The sequence below is a fragment of the Lepidochelys olivacea genome (assembly GCF_965140295.1).
Source record: "Lepidochelys olivacea isolate rLepOli2 genome assembly, chromosome: 16".
NCBI lineage: Eukaryota > Metazoa > Chordata > Testudines > Cheloniidae > Lepidochelys > Lepidochelys olivacea.
Window position 1 is genome coordinate 14,719,509 of NC_140426.1, and position 21,937 is coordinate 14,741,445.

General features: G+C 53.0%; 1 protein-coding gene across 3 annotated transcripts in view; it reads left to right on the top strand.

Annotated features, from left to right (window-relative positions):
* Positions 1–21,937, top strand: part of SH2D3C (SH2 domain containing 3C) — a gene marked incomplete at its 5' end in the record, with an annotated part of 54,769 nt that overhangs the window by 31,358 nt on the left and 1,474 nt on the right. For all 3 annotated transcript variants that reach the window (XM_084650114.1, XM_084650115.1, XM_084650116.1), the window contains 8 exons: positions 9,020–9,148; positions 11,527–11,975; positions 13,163–13,287; positions 14,799–15,364; positions 16,647–16,762; positions 17,441–17,612; positions 18,606–18,717; positions 20,137–20,343. In XM_084650114.1, the coding sequence (XP_084506240.1) occupies positions 9,020–9,148; positions 11,527–11,975; positions 13,163–13,287; positions 14,799–15,364; positions 16,647–16,762; positions 17,441–17,612; positions 18,606–18,717; positions 20,137–20,343 (1,876 nt within the window). The remainder of the gene's footprint in view (positions 1–9,019; positions 9,149–11,526; positions 11,976–13,162; positions 13,288–14,798; positions 15,365–16,646; positions 16,763–17,440; positions 17,613–18,605; positions 18,718–20,136; positions 20,344–21,937) is intronic.

Consider the following 21,937-nt stretch of genomic DNA (forward strand, 5'->3'; position numbering starts at 1 on the left):
GTAGAAAGAGAAAATGGAGTGTAAATGTCTTAGCTATAGGGACCCCATATAATTTTTTTCAATAAAATTCTCTGATTCTCAGCCTCTCTCTGTCCCTTCTAGTCCAGCTGAATGGCATGGCTCAGCCAGGGCATTCTCACCCCGGCTGGAAGCTGATCTACTACTGCAGGGGGATGCCAACCCTGGGGAACTAACCCGCCTATCTGGCTGATGGCATTTGGTGCTGTGCTGCACAGGGACGGGGGGTAGGGAAGCAGGGAGAGGAGGACCCCCCTGCCTTCTTCCAAGCAGTAATGGCAGCATTCCCAGGAACTTGGAAGACTGTCTCAGCTCCCATATAGCTTGGGCAGAAAGTTCTCTTCTCCTGCTGGGCCAGCATGGCTGCTGTGTTGGACTCCCTGAGCAGATCCTGGTAATGTCTGTAGCAGCTCCTAGTATTGTCTAGTTCTTCTGGCGTGACCGTTTCACCACCCCTTTCCTCCCCACTGTGCTGTGAGCTGTCTCCATGCTCTCTGGTAGCATACTGTGTGGCATAGAAGGGCAAGTGCCAAGCACCTGGTCCAGCTACTTATGGAACAGGCATGATCTCTACCCTGCACCAGATGTTCTGTTATTGTCCTGGTCCTTGTGCTGGACCGTAACTCTCTTGATCTCTTGGCATTGCTAACTGCTCTGGGTGATGCCCTTCTCAGCTAGTCAACCAGAATGCCCGGTTACACACCAGAGTGTTCCTATGACAGCATTCAGCTGGCCTTGGATCTCATCTTGCCAGCGCCTGCTTGTCGGCTCCTGGCCAGCTGGCAGCATGCTCATGGGAAGGCCTCCTCTGAGACGCGCTAGTGACTGAAGCGGAATCAAGCTGATTGCTGCTGAAGGAGTTGATTGCTGGGATAATGGCGCGTAACTCCACGGCGTGGACAGGGCTGGTTGTGCACATGGCTTCTGGCACACATGACCCCTGTGCAGAAGGCAGACCAGACAAGCAATTTAAGCAGCGACAGGTGCACTGTGGGAGAAGGAGGGCTGCATGCATGAACGATGCTCTCACACCAGCAATCCCCGTCCTTGCTGGCACTGCACACTGGAGGACCACGCGGCCTTATTCCAAGCATGTCTAATGCACATGATACACTGCTAGCACGCCTGCATGTGAATGTGCAGTGCGTCACAGGCGTGCGAAGGGGACTAAGTGGTGGCTAATGCAGCACACTCTAGTGTAGGCAAGGCCATCCAGGGACAGCTAGGGAATAAACAGTGCACAGCACAGGGCTGGAAAGCATGGCAGAGCCCCTGCAATGGTGAGGATCTCTCCATCCAATCAGCAGGGTAGCTCAGGGTGCTCTGTGCTCACAAACATCCCCCCCCCCCATCCGTAACGCAAGAGTCTCCTGCTCATTCAACACATTCCCTTTTTTCTGCTAGTTTAGCACCTGGCCATCAGCACTAATGCTGTCCTGGCCCCTGGCCAAATCCAGTCTTGGGGACAGTGGGTGCTGCTTGGCTGGGCTTGTTTGGTTTTGTTATCCTGCATATGTGGATGGTGAGGATTTGGGGAAAGCCCAGATGTACGATATTGGCTGGAACCGTCACTAATCGGGGGGGGGGGGGAAACAAGTCCAAGACTAATCTGTTTATTGCGGGCGTAATATTGGAGGTCTTCAGGCTGACTAAGGCCAGTTTCTTATAAAACAGACTGAAATAGACCAGACTTACTCCTCTCATTTATTCCTTGCTTTTTAAAAAAATAGACTATTTCTGGATGATTGCTATTGAACATTGATATTGTGGTAGCGGCAGGTGGGGTACATGAAGGGGTTGACGGGGAGATGGCTGTAGGGGGAACTGATGCACGGAGAAGTGAGATTCCATGCTCCCACTCTATATGGGATGAGCTGACTCTAGAAGCTTAACATACTGCAGTGCAGGACCCGCTGTATTCCCAGGAGGGAGGGCAGGGGGGAAGCTTTCAGTGCATGGATGGAGTTGTGATGGGATCTTGGGGGCTCGGCTGCACGTGCCCACAGTCTATTGATTGTCTATTTAGATTAGTGGCAAAGGTTAAAGATCCTCCTAGAGTCTCTCTGGCGAGAATGAGGTGTATGCCTGAGGGGGCTGGAGAGAGATCTCTGGAGCAAGCTAATGGGGAGAGGGAAGGGCCAGTCTCCCAGCTAAATGATGCAATGACTAATTCTAGGCAGCAAACAGCTTTGAAAAAGCTCTTGCGGGCACTTTCTGACCCTCAGCCCTCTTGTTCCTCTGTGCATGCTGAGCTGGGATCACTCCCATATACTCCCCCCCCATCTGGATGGCCCCGACTTCTCAATACATCTCCCTGTTATTTTCCAAGATACCCCTGGGAAAGGGGGGGAAACTAACGCAGGAATGAAACTGCCCAGAGAGCTGTTTTCCCCCACTTTGGGCAGCTCTGAGAGCAGCTGCATCAGCAGAGAAAAGAGGGGATGGATATGGCAGAATCACCAATTCCATCCCCACCCCCCCAAGCCCTTGCACTCTCAAGCACTAGTGACTTCAATAGGATCCCCCCACTGTGGGGAGTCCCACCCCAAACCCCCACCGCTCCACCCCCTCTGTGTGGATCATGTACTGCCAGGTGGGCCCTGCAGGCTACATCCTTCCGCTCCCTGCTTCCCCTTCAGCCCTAGAGGCTAGTTTGGGAGGTGTTTTATTGGGAGCTTTTGCTGCAGGGGAGGGAGCTGCCGTGAACAAGCTGCTGCCGCCACTCACAGGGAGAGATGCCGGCTTCTCCGTGTCAGAGGATGGGGTTGTCATGGCAACAGTATCTGCTCAGGCCTAGGCCCCCTGGGAGGGAGCTGGACTTTGGCTGCATCCCCTGGCTACCATTGGTTGTTAAGAAAGTTCAGCCGGGTTGAATGGGTTTGCCTGTGTGTTTAAGGACTTGAGGGCAGGAGCTTGCAGGAAACCTGCTGCTCCCCCTCAAGTCAGTGGGAGTTCTGAGTGCTCTGAACCTCACAGGAATGGGCCCCAGTGCCGTCAGAGGAATTCACACCCAGCGCTCGAGACATAGGGTGCCAGGGCTCGAGGGCTCCAGAAGAGTGCAGGGCTCACCCCAGCACTCTGCTGCAGGTTCGCAAGAGCCACCAGCAGGTGAAAGAAGAAAGGGTCTGGTGTGTGGGATCTGGTTGGAGCCCATGCCAATGCAGCCAGTGCAAAGGATTCTGGGATATGGCAGGAGCAAGGTAGCCAACCCCCTCTCTGCCTAGTATGCCACTGGGCAGTCCAGTACAGCTTCACAGAGCACACAGCATAGAGCTGAATGTGGAGCTGCTGTGAGCAGTCCAGAGCCCTTGAAATCAATGGCATTTCACCTGCTGGTGACAGATCTGGAGTTGGCCCCTTCTGGTCTTAGGCTGTATCTAGGATCCCCAAAATACTTGGTAACTGTTCTTTGAGTCCAGAGAGTTCAAATAAAATGTCAGACAGAGGAAAGGGAGAAGAGAGACTTTAAAACAGGAGGAAGGCTGGATGGAGCGAGAGAGAAGGCAGCTGTTCCAGAAGGCCATGGCTGCATCACAAGCACCTAGTGCATGCAGAGGTGGGCGTGGGGACAGAAAGAAAGCAAGTTTCTGTTGAGCACGGAGCGGGAAGGTCTGTGGGTTAGCTAGGGCAAGTCCAGGGAGGAGTTAAAAACAGAAGGGCAGTTTTCCGGTTCCAGGACAAATGAACATGGTGCCAGCAGACCAGAGGATAAGAGGGTATAATCATGTGTCTGCGTACTTTCCCCAGCTACCTCAAGCCATAGAGAATGGGGTTGTAAGAGGAGATAAAAGCTTGGCTCGGGACTTCAGCAGAGGTGGCATATTGTACACGCAGGGAATGCCTGGGAGGTGATGACAGGCAGATTTGCGGATGGAAAGCTTGTGGTTTAGGATGATGCCTAGGTGGAAGGCACATGGGAGGTCTGATTGCCCAAGACACAATCTGCTTTAGACAATTAGCTGAAGGAAGCTGGGAGGAAACCACAAGTTTACTTGGTCAAGAGTGATGGGGAGGAATCATTAAAAGTGTCAAGAGATGGAGAGCCAAGTATCATCAGGGTAGAAATGGTTCAGGTTAAAAACAGAAAAAGGATTGAGGTGGTAGAGAGCAGGAGGAGGAAAGGAACCTTCTGGGACTCTGCAGAGAAGGGATCTCCACCAGTGGAAGAGTTTAATAGGCAGGAGCAGATCCATGACCAGAGAGCACTTGACAGGGACTCAGGAGAAGGAGTCCTCGATGGTGACAAAGGCTTCCCTGTGGTCCAGGATAGTGAGGCAGGAGAAAGCTCCATGAGCAGAAGAGAAGCCTCACTCACTGTAATGTGGCTTCCAGGCTCTGGCCAGAGTGAGAACAGCCCACCAGAGAGGTGGTTGGAGAGCTGAGACAGAGCCACGCTCTCTAGCATCCTGCTAAGAAAGGAGAGGGTAGATGGTGACAGATGTAAAAGAACAGGGGCAGAAACGGATAAAGGAGCTAACCGCAGAGAAGGTCTGGAGAGCACATAGACCTGTGGCAACAGGAAGAGTGGAAGGGGAGCAGACAGGAAGGTGTTGGGCATGGAGGCAACGTTCTAACAAACCAAGGCCAGCTGTCATGCAAGTGCATGTCTGAAGCACTTGCCTGTAGATGTGTGTGTGTGACCCTTTAATATCCTGCCAGCTGGACCCTGGCTAGTGGTTTACTTCCAACTTCAGCCACCAAAGGCCTCAGTGAACTCTGCCGGTGCTGGGGCAGGGCAGCCCTTCTACCTTGTATCCAGATCAGAGACATGGGGGGGAATAGAACCACAATTATTCCAAATCCCTATTAGTTTTAATGGGAATTCTGGCAGAGTAGGAACGCGAGAGCCTAGCCATAAATGGATGTGGCGATCACAGTTATTCGGTGTATTAGCAATTAGCATCACATAATCAAAACGGGTGACAAGGGGCTTCAAACCTCTAACTGATGGAGTGAGCCAAACTTTGCTGTCAATTACACCCTGGATTGCAGTGCACTTGCATCATTGTACCTGGGAATATGGGCCAGTAGGTATAATAAAGAGGAGGAAAAGGTGGAAATTAAGCAAAGGAAACTTTAATAGTGAGATGCTTGTATCTGCATCACAGATGAGGAAACTGAGGAGGTATGATTTGCCTGATGCGGTAATATGAGAATGGAACCCAGGAGTTGTAACGCCCAGGCCCCACTGCACTAGATCAGCACCCTTCTTTGGAAGGCAGTGCTAACGTGTGTTACTGCCAAAGCCTTTGGCACCAATAGTTCAGCACTGGCCCAGAATGTGGGACTAACACGAAGCTGCAGGACTGTGGGTCATGCCTGTATTAAGTGGTGCTCCAGGATTCTTTCTATCCAAGAGAAGCCTGCATGAGTGTGTGTTGTGCGAAATAATGCAATGGGAGGGCCCCGTGGCACTGCAGCTGCACAGGTGTAAATCCAGAGCGGCTCCTTTGAGATGCTGCGCTGGTTTATTGGAGAGCCTAGCCTGTCCCTTGCAGGAAACAGGCTCCGAGGTCTGGGCTTGTGTACGTGAGTGCATGTCCGGCTGTGGAGCTCCACTGTGCGTTTGTGACTGGGCATCCTCTGGGAATCCTGTCATCTCTCCGGGACGTGGAGTCTGAGGAGGGTGGTCTTGGGCCTGAGTCCCAGCTTCAGCTGATCTGAGACATTACATCATTCCCTTGTCTCTCTAGGGGGCGGGGGAGGGGAGGATTGGATGTTTTAGGCTCAGGTGCATGAGTGTTAGTAAAAAGCTCATTTTTATGCAAAAGATTTCCTTTAAATCTGTCATTATTATTCATGATACTAGCAGGCTAACAGAGTGGAGTTAACCCTTTGGTGGATGGGTCTCTTGTGTTACTCCTACATGATCCATCCTTAACCACAGGGTGAGCTTTCCCCAACAGTGCACTGATTACAAATCAGACAAAGTGGCTTTTTTAAATTTTAGTTGCCCTGGTCCAGACTCAACCCCTGCCTGCATTTCAAATCCTGACCACAATGCCGCTCACTTCTCTGGCCTCCCGCTGGGAGGTATCATCCAAATATGTTGATTATTCCAACCTCACAGTTGTGTGCATGGGGGTGGGGAACAGCTGAAATGCTGAATAGCTTTGCAAGGAAAAAGCGTCTGTTTACATCTAGAGAAAGGTTCTAATACTATCCTACACAAGAGCCTGCAGAAACTACAATCTACACACAGCGTGGGGAGTAGGGGGATGGCTGGGGGAACAGGGCAGACTCAACCCAGTAACAGGCAGTGCTTTTATAATGGAAAGCTGGTTGCAACCTAGCATCTTGGTGGCAGTCAAACTACTTTCCAGTATAAATTACAAGATAAGCTGCTCCAACCAGGGAAGAAGGATGGTCCGCCAAAGACCTGCCTTGAAGTCCTGGTTCCAACCCAGACACTTGAAGTGACTTGGCCCAAGCCACAGATCTGTGAGGCCCTGCGTTTTTAGTATTTACCTATTTTTCTCTGAAAAGTTCCCAGCTTTTGGTGGAGGTGGGAAAATCAGTATTGGGGATTTACCAATTTTCACCTGAATTTTGGGTAAGCCAGGACCAAGCTTCCCCCTTGCAGAGTTTCCACAGCTGCTGTGAAGGGGGGGAGCCAGATGGGCAAAGAGCCAGCTCCCAGCAGCCCAGACCTCCCGACTGCTGCAGCAAAAGGGAGCACTCTCCTGCTAACTCGTGAGCACGAGGCATGCGCCCCCCCGCTTTTTTTTTTAAAATCAATTTTCACTCAATTTAAGTTGTGGAATAAACACTGAGAAAGCTCCAGGAAGTATTTTACAAAATCAAAACAAAAAGCCAAGGGCCTTACACAGCTGCTCTGTGCCTTGATTCCCCATCTATACATGGGGATAATACCTCTGTGACAAGGCAACCCTACCCCAGGGCACCCTCCAAAGTCATGCGCCTGCCTCAGTTTCCCCATGGTCCAACCATAAAAAGGAACACAGTCTCCCGCTGTCCAATACAAAGTCCCATCTTTGGGCATAATTGATGTAGATGTACAATAGTCCACAGAACTGCTATGGTAAAACTGTTCTCCCACTCACAGTAAAACATACAAAGGTAGTGAGATTTTTCCATTCCTAGGGATCTCACTTCCAGGTCACCCAGCAGCACTTGGTTCCCTCCCAGTCCCTTTCTGCCCTTGTTCCAGAGCTCCACTCTCTAGCCCATCCACATGAAAATCACCGTCTCTTGACTTTGACCCAAACACCAGCCAGCAATTCAGCCCTTTTCAGCCACCCCTCATTGGCTCTCCAGCTCAGGAAGGTCGGCAGGCTAGCCCCTTTCCTGACATGCTTAGGTAGATCTCACCTGCCCCTTTCACTTTGTGCTCACAGGCAGCTGGGGGACTCTCCAGATCTCTCTCCTCCCCTCTAGGTCCCAGCCAGACATCCTCTTAAGCCCAGTTGGGGATTGGCTTATCAGTCACAGGTGAGCTGGCCTCTTCCTTCTGAAAGGACCAGTGTCACCCTGCGACAGCCACTTTATTTCCCAGGGACAACATCCATTAATGTGTGAAGAGCTCAGATACTATGGTGAAGACGGCCAGATAGATAACAGCAATACAGATAGAGCACTATGAAGAATGGGAAGTGAATTCTGCTACATAAATATCTCAGGGCACAATAGCCCTGTGCAGCCACATTAACTGTAAGCATGACCGACATATTGCGAGGAGATGTCACCCCGTTAGAAACAGAGGGAAGCTTTGTACCATTTTGGTGGTTATCCCACGGACGAGAAAAAAATCAGAGCCATCCCTCTTGCCTCTCGACAGCTGTCTTACGTAGCCATCTCCATATTGTTCATGGCAACATGCGAGCGCCAGGGGTGCGGAGATAGTAAGTGTGCATGTCTCCCATGTGTGCAGCCCAGAAAAATTAGTACTGAACAAGTCAGAAGAGTAAGGGTTTGACCTGGTCCAAAACCTTCTGGCGGATCAAATTCCCAGCCCCCCCCTTAGAAATAAAGGCTCATTCACCCGATCAGCCATGACTGAGCTGACAAATATTGTAGGAGTGAGTGCAGTAGCCCAGTTCAGGCGTAGGGTATAGAATTGCATTGTGAGGGGATCCTGCAGTGATGATGCACTGGAAACAGAGGGAGCGCACTGTACACACAGCCTGATTCAACAGGCATTGAGGACTGTGCCATAGTCACCTGCAGCTTGCTGCAGGCAGGATTGCTAGCTCTGACTTTTCTTCCTCCAGCAGCTCTGCCTTCAGTTGCACTGGTGTCATTAGCTCCTGGCCTGCTGGGACTCTGACAGACAGAAATAACCCAGTGATGTCATACAGTTTGGTGGCAGAGTAGGGAGGGCAGAGAGGAGGCTGTGTCCAGTGGGACCGCTCGTTCACTGCAGGGGAGTTGCAGGTGCTTTGATTCAGAGAAGCATATGCTGCCAGAGTGGAGGAACGGGGGCATCAATACATCTCTCCTCCCCGAAGCGCGTGTGTGAACAAAACACACACGCAATCAATCCAGGAAGAAAAGCAGTGAAGCAGCACAGCCGGCCCCAGGGGATGTGCAGATTGAAGGGCTCCTCACAAGAGCCTTCTCGTGAAACCAGCTGTCATCTCGGGATCCACTACAGACAGCACATCCATGCACCTCCCTGTGCACCCGGTGACGGGATCATTTTGCAGCTCATGTTAGCTGACAGTTCTCTTTACGCATCATCCCTCTTCCCCTACCACAAGCCCCGATCCTCTGTTGGTGACAGGCCATCCAAACCATCCTTACGCTGCTGCTATCTGTAACTCGGTGTTGGTGGATCTCTGCTGTGTGGTGGCAGCTCTGTATTTGAGGGGATCCTTCTACAGCTGGTGGGGCTTGTATCTCCTTGGGGTGTCTTGTGTGTCTAGGATAGGACCTCTCCTCAGGCCAAGGGCAACTCCTTGGGTGCTGGTTGTGTTCTCTGGGCTCCTGGCACGTCTAAAGGAACAGAGCGGTGGCTGATGTGCACTTGTGCTCTTTCCAGTTCTCCAAGGAGAAGTACATCCTTGACTCTTCGCCGGAGAAGCTTCATAAGGAGCTGGAGGACGAGCTGAAACTGAGCAGCACGGACCTGCGCAGCCATGTGTGGTACCATGGGCGCATCCCCCGAGAGGTGAGGGGGAACTGAGCTGCTGCTGGAAGCCCCTAGCCTTGGCTGCCTGCCCTGGAGAATCCAGGCTGGCCTCAAGTGCAGCAAGAGACACCCTAAGGCCCATCTTTGCAGGGGGGCTTTGAACTCAACACCTTGCCCAGTCTGCCACTCTGCTAGCAGGACTGGAAGGAGAGGGCAGGACGCTCTTGCCCCCTGCACTGGGACACCTCATGGCTTGATTTCCCCTTCAGGCAGCCTTCCCGCTCCACCGGGAAAGGGTCACTGGCCAGTCTGCATTGCCTCTGTGGATCTGTGCTGCAGGGAACACTGCCTGGCCATGTGGTCATGGGACCATTCTGAGCAGCACTTGGGGGGCACAAGCAGTTCCCTTGAACCCGGATGATACAAATACCCCCACCCCCTTTAAGTGTCCCCTCAGCTCCTGTCTCTCCACTCACTCGAGCGGACATGGAACCAGCCTCTCTCCCTTTCCCTGCCCCTCCCCTATAGTCTTTAGATCCAGCTTGGGGCAGGCGGGGAGATAAATGCTTGGAGGAGGAACTCAAGTTAGAACAACCGCACAGGTGCCCTACAAGACAATCCTGCTCTGTTCTGGGGTGGGCACAAAGGGATGTGGGTGTTGCAACACTCAGCATTGGCATAACTTTTAGGCACCTAGAAAAAAAAATTACAGAAAGGACCCTGTGATCCACAAGTTTGGCGCCTAGGCTCCCTATGCAGTAACAAGGGGAGGGACACCTTACGAGGCCATCCATAAAAGCCAGCATGCTAGGCAGGGAGTCATCTGAGCTTGCCAATGGGAGATCCCAACCAGAGGGCTGTGTGCTAAGCCCCGCCCCTCCGTCGGAGATCGGGACTGCAGGGAGCACCTATCCATGCTGGTGATCCACGAATGGGAACCCATCGCCTGGAGCCGGATGGCTTCAGCACCTAAGTGGTTTCTTGCAGGAATGAATTAGGTGCGTTCCTTGCTCCACACGCAAATGGCTGGAGGAGGAGGAGCCACCACCCACCTTATAACTTTTAGCCTAGAGCAAAGAGTGATTGGAGCAGGGAGATTAGCCCTTGGGTCTCCCACCTCCCAGGTCCATGCCTGGGCTATAGGCAGCCTCTCTCTGGCCCAAAGACTGTTTCAGTCATTATCCACAGTAGAACGGTCATTAGGCGAGAGAGAGTGAGTGACTCTGCAGCCCAGTGGTTAGGGTGATGGGGTCCAGCCCCCCTGCTCTGATCACTCTTCATTATTTATCCCCCATGGAACAGCTTCAACAGGAGATACTGAGAGTGCCCCACATCAGAATATCCACTAGCTCACTGTTAGAGTGACTGCCTGAGAGGGGGGAGACCCCTGTTCAGAACCTGCCTCCCTCTCACCTAGGTGGCAGGGGAGAAATTGAACCACTCAGGTGAGTGATCGAACCACTGGACTAAAAATTAGAAGGTAGGCACCACCCCCATCGCCTTATCTGGACAGATTTTGAATGGAACCTGATTCAGTAGGCATGCCGAGAGGCCACCTACTGGATCGGGCCCTGCACACGACTTAGGCAGACGGATGCCTGTCTTCCACTGGTTTGGGATTCCCTCTGGACTTAGGGGGCAGATGGGTGTCTAGAGGGAGGCAGAAACCAGGTGCCAAGGGAACTTTTACCCTGAAAACGTAGGCACTGAGGGAGTTTAGGCTCCTACAGGTTTCAGTGAGTTTTGTGGATCTCAGCGGAGCCTAAAACTGGGGCGTAGGTCCCATCTTAGGCCCCACCACGAATCTGGCCCCAGTTCTGTGTCCTGGAGGGTCTCTTCCCACCCCAAAGTTTCAGGGGATGGGACAGAGATTCCAGCTCACGTGACAAGGAACATTTTGAGAAGAAAGTTAGCAGAGCTCCCCAAGCTCCATGCAGCCATGTGAGAGGCCTGGATCAGGAGCCTAATTCACCACTGCCGTACACCTGGTGGAATCACCTACCCCAGTGCAACATGGTGCAAAATGCGACCCAGTCGGAGCTACAGCACTTCACACCAACTCTGCACTGGTGTAAATAACTGTATAAGGTGCAGGGCAGGGGAGAATTGGGACCCAGGGTTGGGCCTAGGCTAGTGCCATCTTCCTCTTTCTCACCATGCACTTAAGTCTTCTCCATTCCCTCTAGGATGAATTTATTTCGTGATCCAAACACCACCTGCCACTCCCCCCGCCCCGCCCTCCTCCCCAAGTTCCTGGATCCCTCTCCCTGGCTGACACCGGTCCCCCACCCAGGTTCTGGAAAGTTGCTTGTGGTGGTGCCCACCCAATATCTCACTTGGTACAAGGCCCTGCTGACCCCAGGGCTGGCCCCACCCAGAGCAGGGGAGGTCTGATAGTCTCCACCTTACGCCCCCAGGTGTCGGAGAGCCTGGTCCAGAGGAACGGGGACTTCCTGATCCGTGACTCGCTCACCAGCCTTGGGGACTACGTGCTGACGTGCCGCTGGAGGAATGAGCCGCTGCACTTCAAGATCAACAAGGTGATGGTGAAGTCCAGCAACGGCCGCACACACATCCAGTACCTGTTCGAGCAGGAGAGCTTCGACAACGTGCCCGCCCTGGTGCGCTTCTACGTGGGGAACCGCAAAGCGGTCTCCGAGCAGAGCGGCGCCATCATCTACTGCCCCATCAACCGCACCTTTCCGCTGCGCTACCTGGAAGCCAGCTACGGACTAGCCAATGGGAAGCACAGCGGGCCCCACAGCCCTGCCAGCCAGAAAGGGGGTCACATAAAGAGGCGGAGCATTACCATGACAGACGGATTAACGGCCGACAAGATCACCAGGGGCGAGGGGTGCCCAACCAGGTAATGAGATAAGTGAAAGGCAGAACAGTAAGGGTCTCAGAGGGCCTTGGCATCTCACCACATCCCTGGGATTATCTCCACTTGGGGAGACTGGCACCAAGAGGGGAAATGACTAGCCACCGATCACACAGCAAATCAATGGCAGAGCTCAGACTAGAACCCAAGAATCTCGACTCGTAGTCCCCAGCCCGCAACTCACTGGACAACACACCAGCAACAATCAGCAACCAACTGCATTCCTCACTAAGAGCCACAGAGCACTTTGCAATAACACCCCTTGGCGTCACCAGTGAGTCAGATCAGTTAAAGCTGCAGCAAGCGTGTACAAGACACCCGATCAGCTTGATAGGGTTATACATTCCTCCAATTTCATTTTATTGGATCTTAAAAAAAAAAAAAATACCCCGGCCTTGCCGAGCATGCCAGAGATGGGAAATGGAAAGAATTGTCAAACTCTCACTTACTCTTCACTGCCCATTTCTGCCATCTGTTCTGCTTAGGCAGTGACACCAAAACAAGTCAATTTCTCCTGCACTGTCCCCATGGTATGGGGTTTGGGTTACCAGCCCTCTATGGGGAGGGTGGGGACAGGCTAGGGAGAGGAGAATGTTTAAATCCAAACAAACTGCTGTCACTGACAGTTAATACACCAATTGCGCAAACATTTCTCTTCTTACTTTGGGCCTACAAAACCTAAGCGCTAGGCCTGAATTAGCTGACTACGATCCTTCAAATACTGAAGTGTCGTGAGCATTTCCTAGAGAATCAAGGCCTGGTTTCCAGAGGTGCTGAACAGCTGCAGCTCCCATTGACTTCAGCTAGAGCTGCATGTGCTCAGCACTCTTGAAAAACCCATCCCCACAGACTGGACTTTTCAGCAGAGCTTCCCCACCCACATACTTCTGAAAGTCTGGCTACTTGTGCTGGTGTGTAAATGAGAGCTGAGCTCTCCTGAAAATCAAGTCATAGGTGCCCTCTCCTGGAGTGTGGGTATACTACTCCAGCCACCCTTGAAGCCTGGGGACCAAATTCACTGCCGGCGCAAATGGACACAAGTTCACTGACTTTCATACAGTTGCACGCATTTACACTGTGAATTTGTCCCTTGGCATCTACCCTGGAGCATCTACAGGAGCCGTGTGTTTTAGAGGAATCAGTGACTTGACCTATTTTTACCCCACCCCCAGCGTATCCTTACTGCATCACCGAGACGTCATCCGGAATTGTGCAGTCAGCGTGGACCAAATCCAAGATCTCCATTCCCCAGTGTCTCCCATCTCCGAGAGCCCACTGTCTCCGGCCTACAGCACTGGTAGGAATCCCTCAGCCCCCTAGAAAGCAGTCGTACACAGAGACTCAGATGTGCATTATCCATAGTATGGAGAGAGGAATTGGGGAAAGAGGGCAGGGATTTAGCATGGGGTGACACCAGAGGCTCAGGTATGCCAACTGGGCCGGGCTGCTGCTAGATAGACACGGGCCCTGTGGCACATAACGCTGGCCTCTACATGCTTAGTACGGATCTTGTCAATGAGTCAGGATTCACCCCTTCCTCAGCCCTAGTGGCCAGGTGCCACACTACAGATACAAACTCAAGGTGTGGAAACTGAGGCAATAAGTCCAAAACAATCTTGTATCAAAGAATGACTAATCAACAGAAAACATGTCCCAAATAAACTTCCAATTTGGGTCTCAGATGCCACTCCTAGCTCTGTTGTTGGGGTGCCCTTTCTTGCAGTCTCTGGATCTTCCCTAGATAAAAATGTTTCCTGGAAGCTGGGGTACTGTTCTCACCAGTCCTTCAAGTTCTCTTTACATAAATAACCCTCAGTCCTCCACTCTGGAGCTCAGATACTGCTATCATCAGGACTTTTTCCTCTCTCTCCTACCTGGCACTGGGGTTCAGTTCTCAACAGTCCTTCCCATAACTGGTTTAGGAAGCACTCCCCTTGTGCATTGCTGGGATCTCCTCTCTCCAAAAGCTCTCTGTCCCCAACTGATCACCATACTGATTCCTCTCCAACTGAGTTCTGCTGACCTTTTTATTAAAGTCAGGTACTTACCTATCAGATAAGCACTAACCAGCCAGCTGGATGATCAGTTAGCCCCTGGGCAATCAATTAGCCCTAAGGCTGGCTCACCAGCTTTAGTCCCAGGTAAACTGCCCCCAATTCCCTCCAAAAGGCCTGTCACCCCATGACAGATCTCTTTCCTACAACTCTACTTGCCTGCTGCATCACATATTCCTAATGAAACACCAACTATCTATAATAACCCCTCTTCAGATTAAGGGAAAACATTGAGAGAGAATGAAAGTCCAGTCAGAGAGAACATAGTGTAAGAATCTCCTATGTAACAGGCTGCAGCCACTCGAACACAATGGCTGCTGTCTTTGCACAGAGGCAGATCTTAGAAACTTAAAGGAATAGTACACAGAAAACAAGGGCCTCAATCTTTCCTAACCCCCCCCCACACACACACACACCCCACCATTTAAAAAGAATCAGCTAGTCTGGAATGAGAGTGGGGGACTAAACCCTAGAGTTGTACAACTGTTAGAAACTACTCTAATTTCTGCCAGTCCTTGGCAACCTCAAATATAACATGGGCTCAAAGTCCTGCCCTCTGACTGGCTAGAAGTTCTTATGATCATGGCAAAGATATTGTAACTTCATAGGTCCCGATCCAGATTGTGTGTTCTATCTGAGAGCTGGGTCTCTTGCATTTCTCGGTTTGGCATGCAGCATGCGTGTTTATGGGTGTGCCTGGGATGCATGTCTCTCCTCTGATCTACAGTAACTGGGTCTCCTCTTCCCTCTGCAGTGACACGGCTAAAGCCCCAAGGGGGTCAAGCTGGTGGCATACCCCCAGCCTCTCCAGTCATAAGAAGATCCAGCGAGCCACAGCTGTGTCCAGGAAACAAACCCCTGACAGACCTGGCTGATAGCACCCACTCCACTCCCTGCTATGGGTACTCCAGGGCCTCTCCTTCCCCCTCCGTTAACAGCTATAGTGACCCGGACACAGGGCATTACTGCCAGCTCCACCCCACCTCCCCTGTCGGCCAGGAGAGGCCAACTCCTGACACCAAGCTGCTCCCCACTAAGAGCTATGTGGAGAGGTTGAAGGTGGAGGGGGCTCAGAGGGTGACTGCAGAGAACAGCTCCAGTGAGGCAGGGCAGAGGATGAAAGGGGAGCAGGACATTGTGGGCTTTGTCTCACCCACTGTGGAGATGGGCTCGTCTTTCAACCCTGTGGCATTCCAGTCCCTGCTGATCCCTCTGGAAAACAAGCCTCTGGAAATGGCCGTGCTTAAGAAGGTGAAGGAGCTCCTGGCAGAGGTGGATGCCAAGGCTCTTGCCAGACACATCACCAAAGTGGACTGCCTGGTATGACTGCAGATTTGGAGGGTGGGGAGGGCGATGTCATTCCCATGACCTGCTGCTTTGAACTAACCCCACCCTTGCTGGGCTTGTTGGAAGAGCTGACGTTTAACTAAAGAATTTAGCATCTCAAAGGGACCTATCTTGTGCCAGCTGAGCAGATGAGTGGGGTCTGGTGGACTGAGCACAGAGCTGGGAGTGACCAGCTTTGAGTTTTAATCCCAGATCCACCAGTGACTCTGTGTAACCTGAGGCAAGTCACTTCAGTGCTCCTTGCCTCAGTTTCCCCAATATGTAAAATGCATGTGTATGGCTGACCTCACAGGGTACTGTGAGGGCAAATTAGTATTACCAGTGCTCTAGAGGCATGAGGGGAGTTGAGTCTCTCCTGGTCCCACTCAGTCCTCGGCCTCTCTGAGACAGCAGACAAGGGGACAATCAATGCCAATTATGTGAGAGCTTATTGCGAGGTGAGGACTTGTGCACCTGGAATTGGACTGAGACAATCCACCTCATTTCACACAGGGCACGTACTGGGGATCAGCTAGGCCCACCCTGGTCACCAGCACCCCTGGGCTGGATGGGAGCCAGCTTCCTAGGGCTGGGTTGTAATCAAAGAGCACTGTCCATTCTCAAAGCCATTACATTCCTCACGGGACCCTGTGCACAAGGTAGGGCAGGATTATTGGGGGACCAGGGAGGAGAAGTGTCTTGCCCAAAGCCTGGCGGTCATTGGCAGAGCCAAGACTAGAAGCCAGATCTCCTGACTCTCAGACCAGTGCCTCAAGAGGCTCCATACTAGCCATCCCCTGCCAAGGACACTGCTGAGGCTGTGTCCTCAAACACCTGCCACCTGCCTGCCCCATCCATGCCATTTGCCTTTCAGAGTTTGTTTCCATCTAGGGTCTGGACGCTGGTTCTTGACACCAGGGGATCTTGGGCTTTAGGGCCAAACTCATCCCTTGGGGTAAGTGGGTGCATCTCCATTTGCTCACAGTGTTTAGTACCTTCACACACACATCCAGTACCGTCCATCTCTTGGTGTGCCCTGTGTGTGTCAACCCCGCACTGGCAGCAGCTTAGGGAGTCCCCAGCATCGGTGCTTCTTTGGCTGAGCCATGCCAGCCCTGCCCACGCTGAGGCTGGTGTGTGGTGAGGCAGGGGGAAGACCTAAGCTTGTGGCTGCCACACAATGGAGCCTGTCCAGAGCAAAAACTTTCGCTGCACCTAGCCAAGCCCCCTCCCCTCAATTAGAGGAGCTTCAGCTGCTTTCCCCTCTTCGTTGCAGGTTGCTAGGATACTGGGTGTTACCAAGGAGATGCAGAGGCTCATGGGAGTGAGCTCGGGCATGGAGCTGCTCACCCTGCCCCACGGCCATCAACTTCGGCTCGACCTCCTGGAACGGTAGGCTGGGAAGCAAGGGGGCAGGGGGCCTGTGGGGCTTGGCTCCTGTCCCAGGCAGCCCAGCCTGACTCCAGCAGAGCCGTGGGGCTCAGCCCCACTCGGTTAGGTGTCTCGCTCTGGATCTTGGAGACTAGCTGTTGGCGCCAGATTTGGAAAGTTTGGCCTGTGGTTCCGAATGCAGCTTCCCTCGCCGTACACTGCTCTGCCCCGAATCTGCTTTTGGGGGGTTATTGAAACGACAGCGACAGGCCCAGAGCAATAGCCCCGGAAACTGAAATCCTCAGTTTAGCCCCGCACTCCAGGCGGCGGCAGAGCAAGCACCACACCCAGTGCTGGCCTCCCGCTGGGCCTCAAACCTGACCTTGATGGGCCACCTCTAGGGGGAGCCCAGGCTCCATGGCACCATTCAGTCCTCAGCCTCTCTGCTGAGCCGGCCGATGAGGCCTCCAGTTGTGTCCCCCTGGACGGAGGCAGCCAGGGCATTGCACATGGGGAACCACAGAGCCATCATGATGGGGACATCTTCTGGCCACTCTTCACTTGGGTCAGATTTGAACCAGTGGCCAAGAGGCTCCATACCCCCTCGCCACCTCCTAACTCCCTTGCCTGTGCTTCCTGCATGGTCCTTGCTGACTTCCCCATCTGACATCTCAGCCTCTCTGTCTCCTCCCACGTCAGGTTCCACACCATGTCCGTAATGATCGCGGTGGACATCCTGGGCTGCACAGGCAGCATGGAAGAGCGGGCAGCCCTGCTGCACAAGACCATCCAGCTGGCTGCCGAGCTGAAAAGCACCCTGGGGAACATGTTCAGTTTTGCCGCTGTGATGAATGCGCTGGAAATGACCCAGGTACCAAAACCCCTCTCCGGCGAGTGCTCGGCTCAGCTGGGCCCCTTCTCCCACCCCCCTCCCCAAATCACACACACCTCACTGCATCCTTCAGGCTCTTGGAGCCCCAAACGCCAGCACGTTGGGGTGGGGGGGAAGAGCGGAGAGAGAATATTGTGGGGTCACGGGGTCCAGTTCAACCTGGGTGTAACTCAGAACAACGCTTGAAGCAGAGCAGAAAAGAGCTATAGGGAAATGGCGAGGATGGGAACATCTCCACCCCCAAAAAATGGCCCGGTCCCATACGCCCATGATTTGGTATTCTTTGCTGAGCTGTATTATTTGGAGGAAATGAAGTCGCCGTCCAATAGGATACAATCACTGCTTTAAGGCCCCAGCATCTCACAGGCCAAGCTGCTCCCTTCAGAAGAAGGAAGGAGATTAGAATTCAACTTTAAATCAAGCCCAGCTGGGAACTCACTTTCCCCTAGTACAAAGGAGCTGGAGCTGCTCCCTGCCCTCCCCATCTCTCGCTGTCCATCACCAGCCACGCAGGAAGGAAAAAAATACCAGCAAAGCAAAAATTCTTTTGATGAGCTCTCAAGTTTCTCACCACTGCAGCACGGTCAAGCTTAGAGATGCCCAGAGAGCTGGCGCAACCAAGGGAGCCCGCAGAGGGGACTGGCAGGGGAGGCTGCAAGTTGGGGCTGAGGTTTATAGGCAAAGCTGCGGGGGATCCTAGATTGGCACAGCAGGAAGTGTTGCAGGTTAGGAGCGAGGTGTGATAGCTGAGCTGCCGGGGTGTCCTTGGATTGGAACAGCACGGGGGCTGCAGATCAGGTCTGAGGTGCTTTGGCAGATCCACCCACGATTAGCCTGTCCCCAGCTCTAGCTGGTGCTGCTGGTCCCTCATGAGCGCCAGAATCCCAGTGCGTTGGTGGGACAGTCCCTGTAGAGCTGAGAGCCTGCTGCCGACGGTCCCATGGTCAGACCCCTCCTTTCTGCTGCTTCCAGATCTCGCGGCTAGAGCAGACCTGGATGGCACTGCGCCAGCGACACACCGAGGGGGCCATCCTCTATGAGAAGAAGCTAAAGCCCTTCCTAAAGGGCCTGAATGAAGGAAAAGGTAACGGGGAGGAAGAGTCGTTCGCCTGGCATTTCTCTTTCCCCTTTGCTCTGCTCTGCAGCTCCCTTGCAAAGGTCCATACGATTCTCCCCCTCCATCCATGGAACTGTGGATGGGCTGGCCCCGTCCCATTTTCCCATATCATCCCACTGAATGAGTGAGGGGAAACGGACGTGTCCAGTTACCTCCCCCTGGCTTCCTGCCAGACTCTTCATCATCGTGATGGGTATTTCCATAGCGAGAGCCCCCTGGAAAGTGGCAGTCTCCAAAATCATGGCCTCTCTGCCAGTCACCCAAAACGTTCCTCCTACCCCACTCAACCCTCCCCTTGCCCCCTCTTCCCCATTCCAGTCCCTGGTGGCTCTACCCTTCCCCTCGGAGCCTAACTGCACCCTATGGCAGCAGCAGCTCCTCCCAAGGCCTCTGAAGTTATGGGCCACCAAACCGCACTGGGGCTGCTGGGGTGGGATTGCTGCCTATGATCTGTCCATCCTTCCTCCCCCATGAGCTTCCCCCCTCCTAGCAACGCCAAGGGCGTTACGGTCAGCGTTTGTACACTGCTGCTGGGATGCAGAAGGTGCAAGACCCTGCAGAAGCTGCAACCCCAAGCTAATGGAGTCCAGCTGTTCAGTTGTCCACAGCCCGTGTGCTCTGGAATGCCTGCCACCCCCTTCCAACCAGTCCTGCCTCTTCACTTTCCAAATAGCCCCATTCAAAACAAACAAAAGCAGTGGCTGGGCATAAACATTGCTTCCTAGAGCCAGTCCCAGGTGACTTGAGTAAGCAGTTGTGTGTTCCACCATAAGGAGACAGGGTGACATTAAGAGGGAAACAGTTGGGAAGATAGACAAATTTTCCGAAGGGCTCAGAGCAGCGTTGGATACTGAGCTCTCTTGGAAAATCTGATCCCAAGTGCTGAGTGCTTGGGAATCTGACTCTACCCTCCTGACAATCTGGACCAGATGGGATTGGAGCATTCCCCCCTAGGTCCCTAGTTCATGTCTAGGGCAGGGCTTGTAGTGGACTGATCATCTGATGGCTATTTAGTGACCTAGGTGAAATGAGTTGACTGGCCCAGACCTGTCTGTAGAGGAGAGGTGTCCACATTGGTACTAACTGACCCCCTTGTTGGTAGTGAGAGGCCAAGGACTGGAGTGCCCTCTTGCTCCTGGGAGGGTCTCCCTCCTCTGTGGGGTAAGGACTGGGGCATGTTGGGAAGTGCCTGTTTGGGGGAATCTTGCCCAGACTGTACCTGTTCTGTAGCTATCTGGAGGGCATCAGTCCACATGGCTCTCAGTCTTGCACCTCTCACCATGACAAACTTTGAGGGTGAGCGTATGAAGTGGCCCCTTTGGCTCTTGAAACATCAGGCAGTAGCCAGGGAATTCAGGGTGTGGGTGTGTTCTTGCTCTTTCACAGAAGGCCCTCCACTGACCAACACCACCTTCCCTCATATCGTGCCCCTTATTACACTCCTGGAGCGGGATGCCGCACTCCTGGACAGCCCTGAGCCCTGGGAAAACACAGACAATGGTGTGGAGGTTGTCATGGCCCATCTGGAAGCAGCACGGATGGTGGCGCATCATGGGGGACTGTACCATACCAACGCAGAGGTGAAGCTTCAGGGTAAGGAAGCATTGAGTCTGATCTGTGATATCCAACTCACTTTGGGCTAAAAAGCCCCTCCAGGCTGCACTAGATACCCCACTGGCAAGGGGAAGGTCCATACAACACTAGATCTTCCTCTTCCCATCCCCGTGGAGCTGGTTCCACACCACAGAGGGTGCCCCGCTGTCAGAACTGGGGATGGAATCAGGGGATACCATGCCACTGGCAGTAAATAAGCACCCCAGGGTGCTTTTCAGCTCGGCAGCCAGCTGGATGGTCTTGTGCAGCATTTACCCCTGTGGAAAAGGGGACTCCCCACTGGAGCACGTGGCTGGGTCTGGCGTAGAAAGTTCTCATCAGCACCACCTGCAGTGATCCACCTCTTCTCCCAACTTAGAGCTCTGGACAGTTTCTCCCCACCCAGCATAACAGAAAGTTCAACAACAGTCCAGCATCCTGACAAAAGCTCTTCAGTCCCATGCCCTTCTCTTAGGGCTCTCCATTGTCCTTATCCCCATCTAATGGGCCTCACACCACCTTCCCCAGAAGCTGGTAGGGAATCCAGGCCCTCCCTCTAGTCTGGGTTCCAGTCCAAGAGACTCTATAACCAGCAGCCAAGGTCTGTTCTGTCAGACTCCTAGCTGCTGCCTCCCTTCCTACTGTATCCTATCAGCTGGCCTTTCTCACAGCCTCTCCAGGTTTACCCTTCTCTCAGGGCCAGACCATACAGGACTCCCACTGGAATCCCCTAACAAAATCTCAAAGGACAAATGGAAACCCACTTCTGCTGTCCCTGGGCTTGACATTTCATCCTTCTCTGCACCTCAGTATAACACCTCCCTGGGCTCTCTCCTTAGAAGTCCATATTCTGCCCTATCTTCAGGGCTACTCACCACCAGAGCCTGCTCCATCCCCAGTGGCCGTTCTGTGTAACTCCTGGCTTCCTGCTAGATTTCTCTACTCAGGAAAAGATCCCAGGGCCAACTCTGCCCCTGGATTCCTCCTTGACTCTCCCACACTTTCTGGTCCCAGAGAGTGACTGTAGAGTTCTTCACTCTCTCTTCCTACAGTACCTTCTGCTGCAGACTTCCTGTCTTTGTTGTACCGCCCAGCTGGGCTTCATCATCAGATACGCCTGGCCCACCCTCCAGGTGCAACCAGATAGCATAATTGGCCTCTCCAAGCCACATTAACTTTTTTAATTGCCTCCATGGGGTACACACCCATCACACCCCCACTGCTTCCCTCTAGATTCTCCAAAGCTGGGTTACATAGCAGTTCCCAGCAATCATGAGTTGCAAGTAGGGTGACCAGATAGAAAGTGTGAAAAATCGGGGTAGGGGGCAATAGGCACCTGCATAAGAAAAAGCCCCCAATATCAGTACTGTCCCAAAATCGGCATATCTGGTCACCCTAGTTCCAAGTCAGGGCAGAATCTGGCCCATTGTGTTTGAAGGGACTTTGAACAGAGCATCATTAAGGCCTTGGACTGGATGTGGGGTAACTCGTACTTTATCGCAGCACTATTAGTAAGAAGGTCCATGTTTCGGCCAATCCCTCTCCAGGCTAGAGACAGGCATTGTGTGGCTGAACCATGAGCCTCCCAACCCTG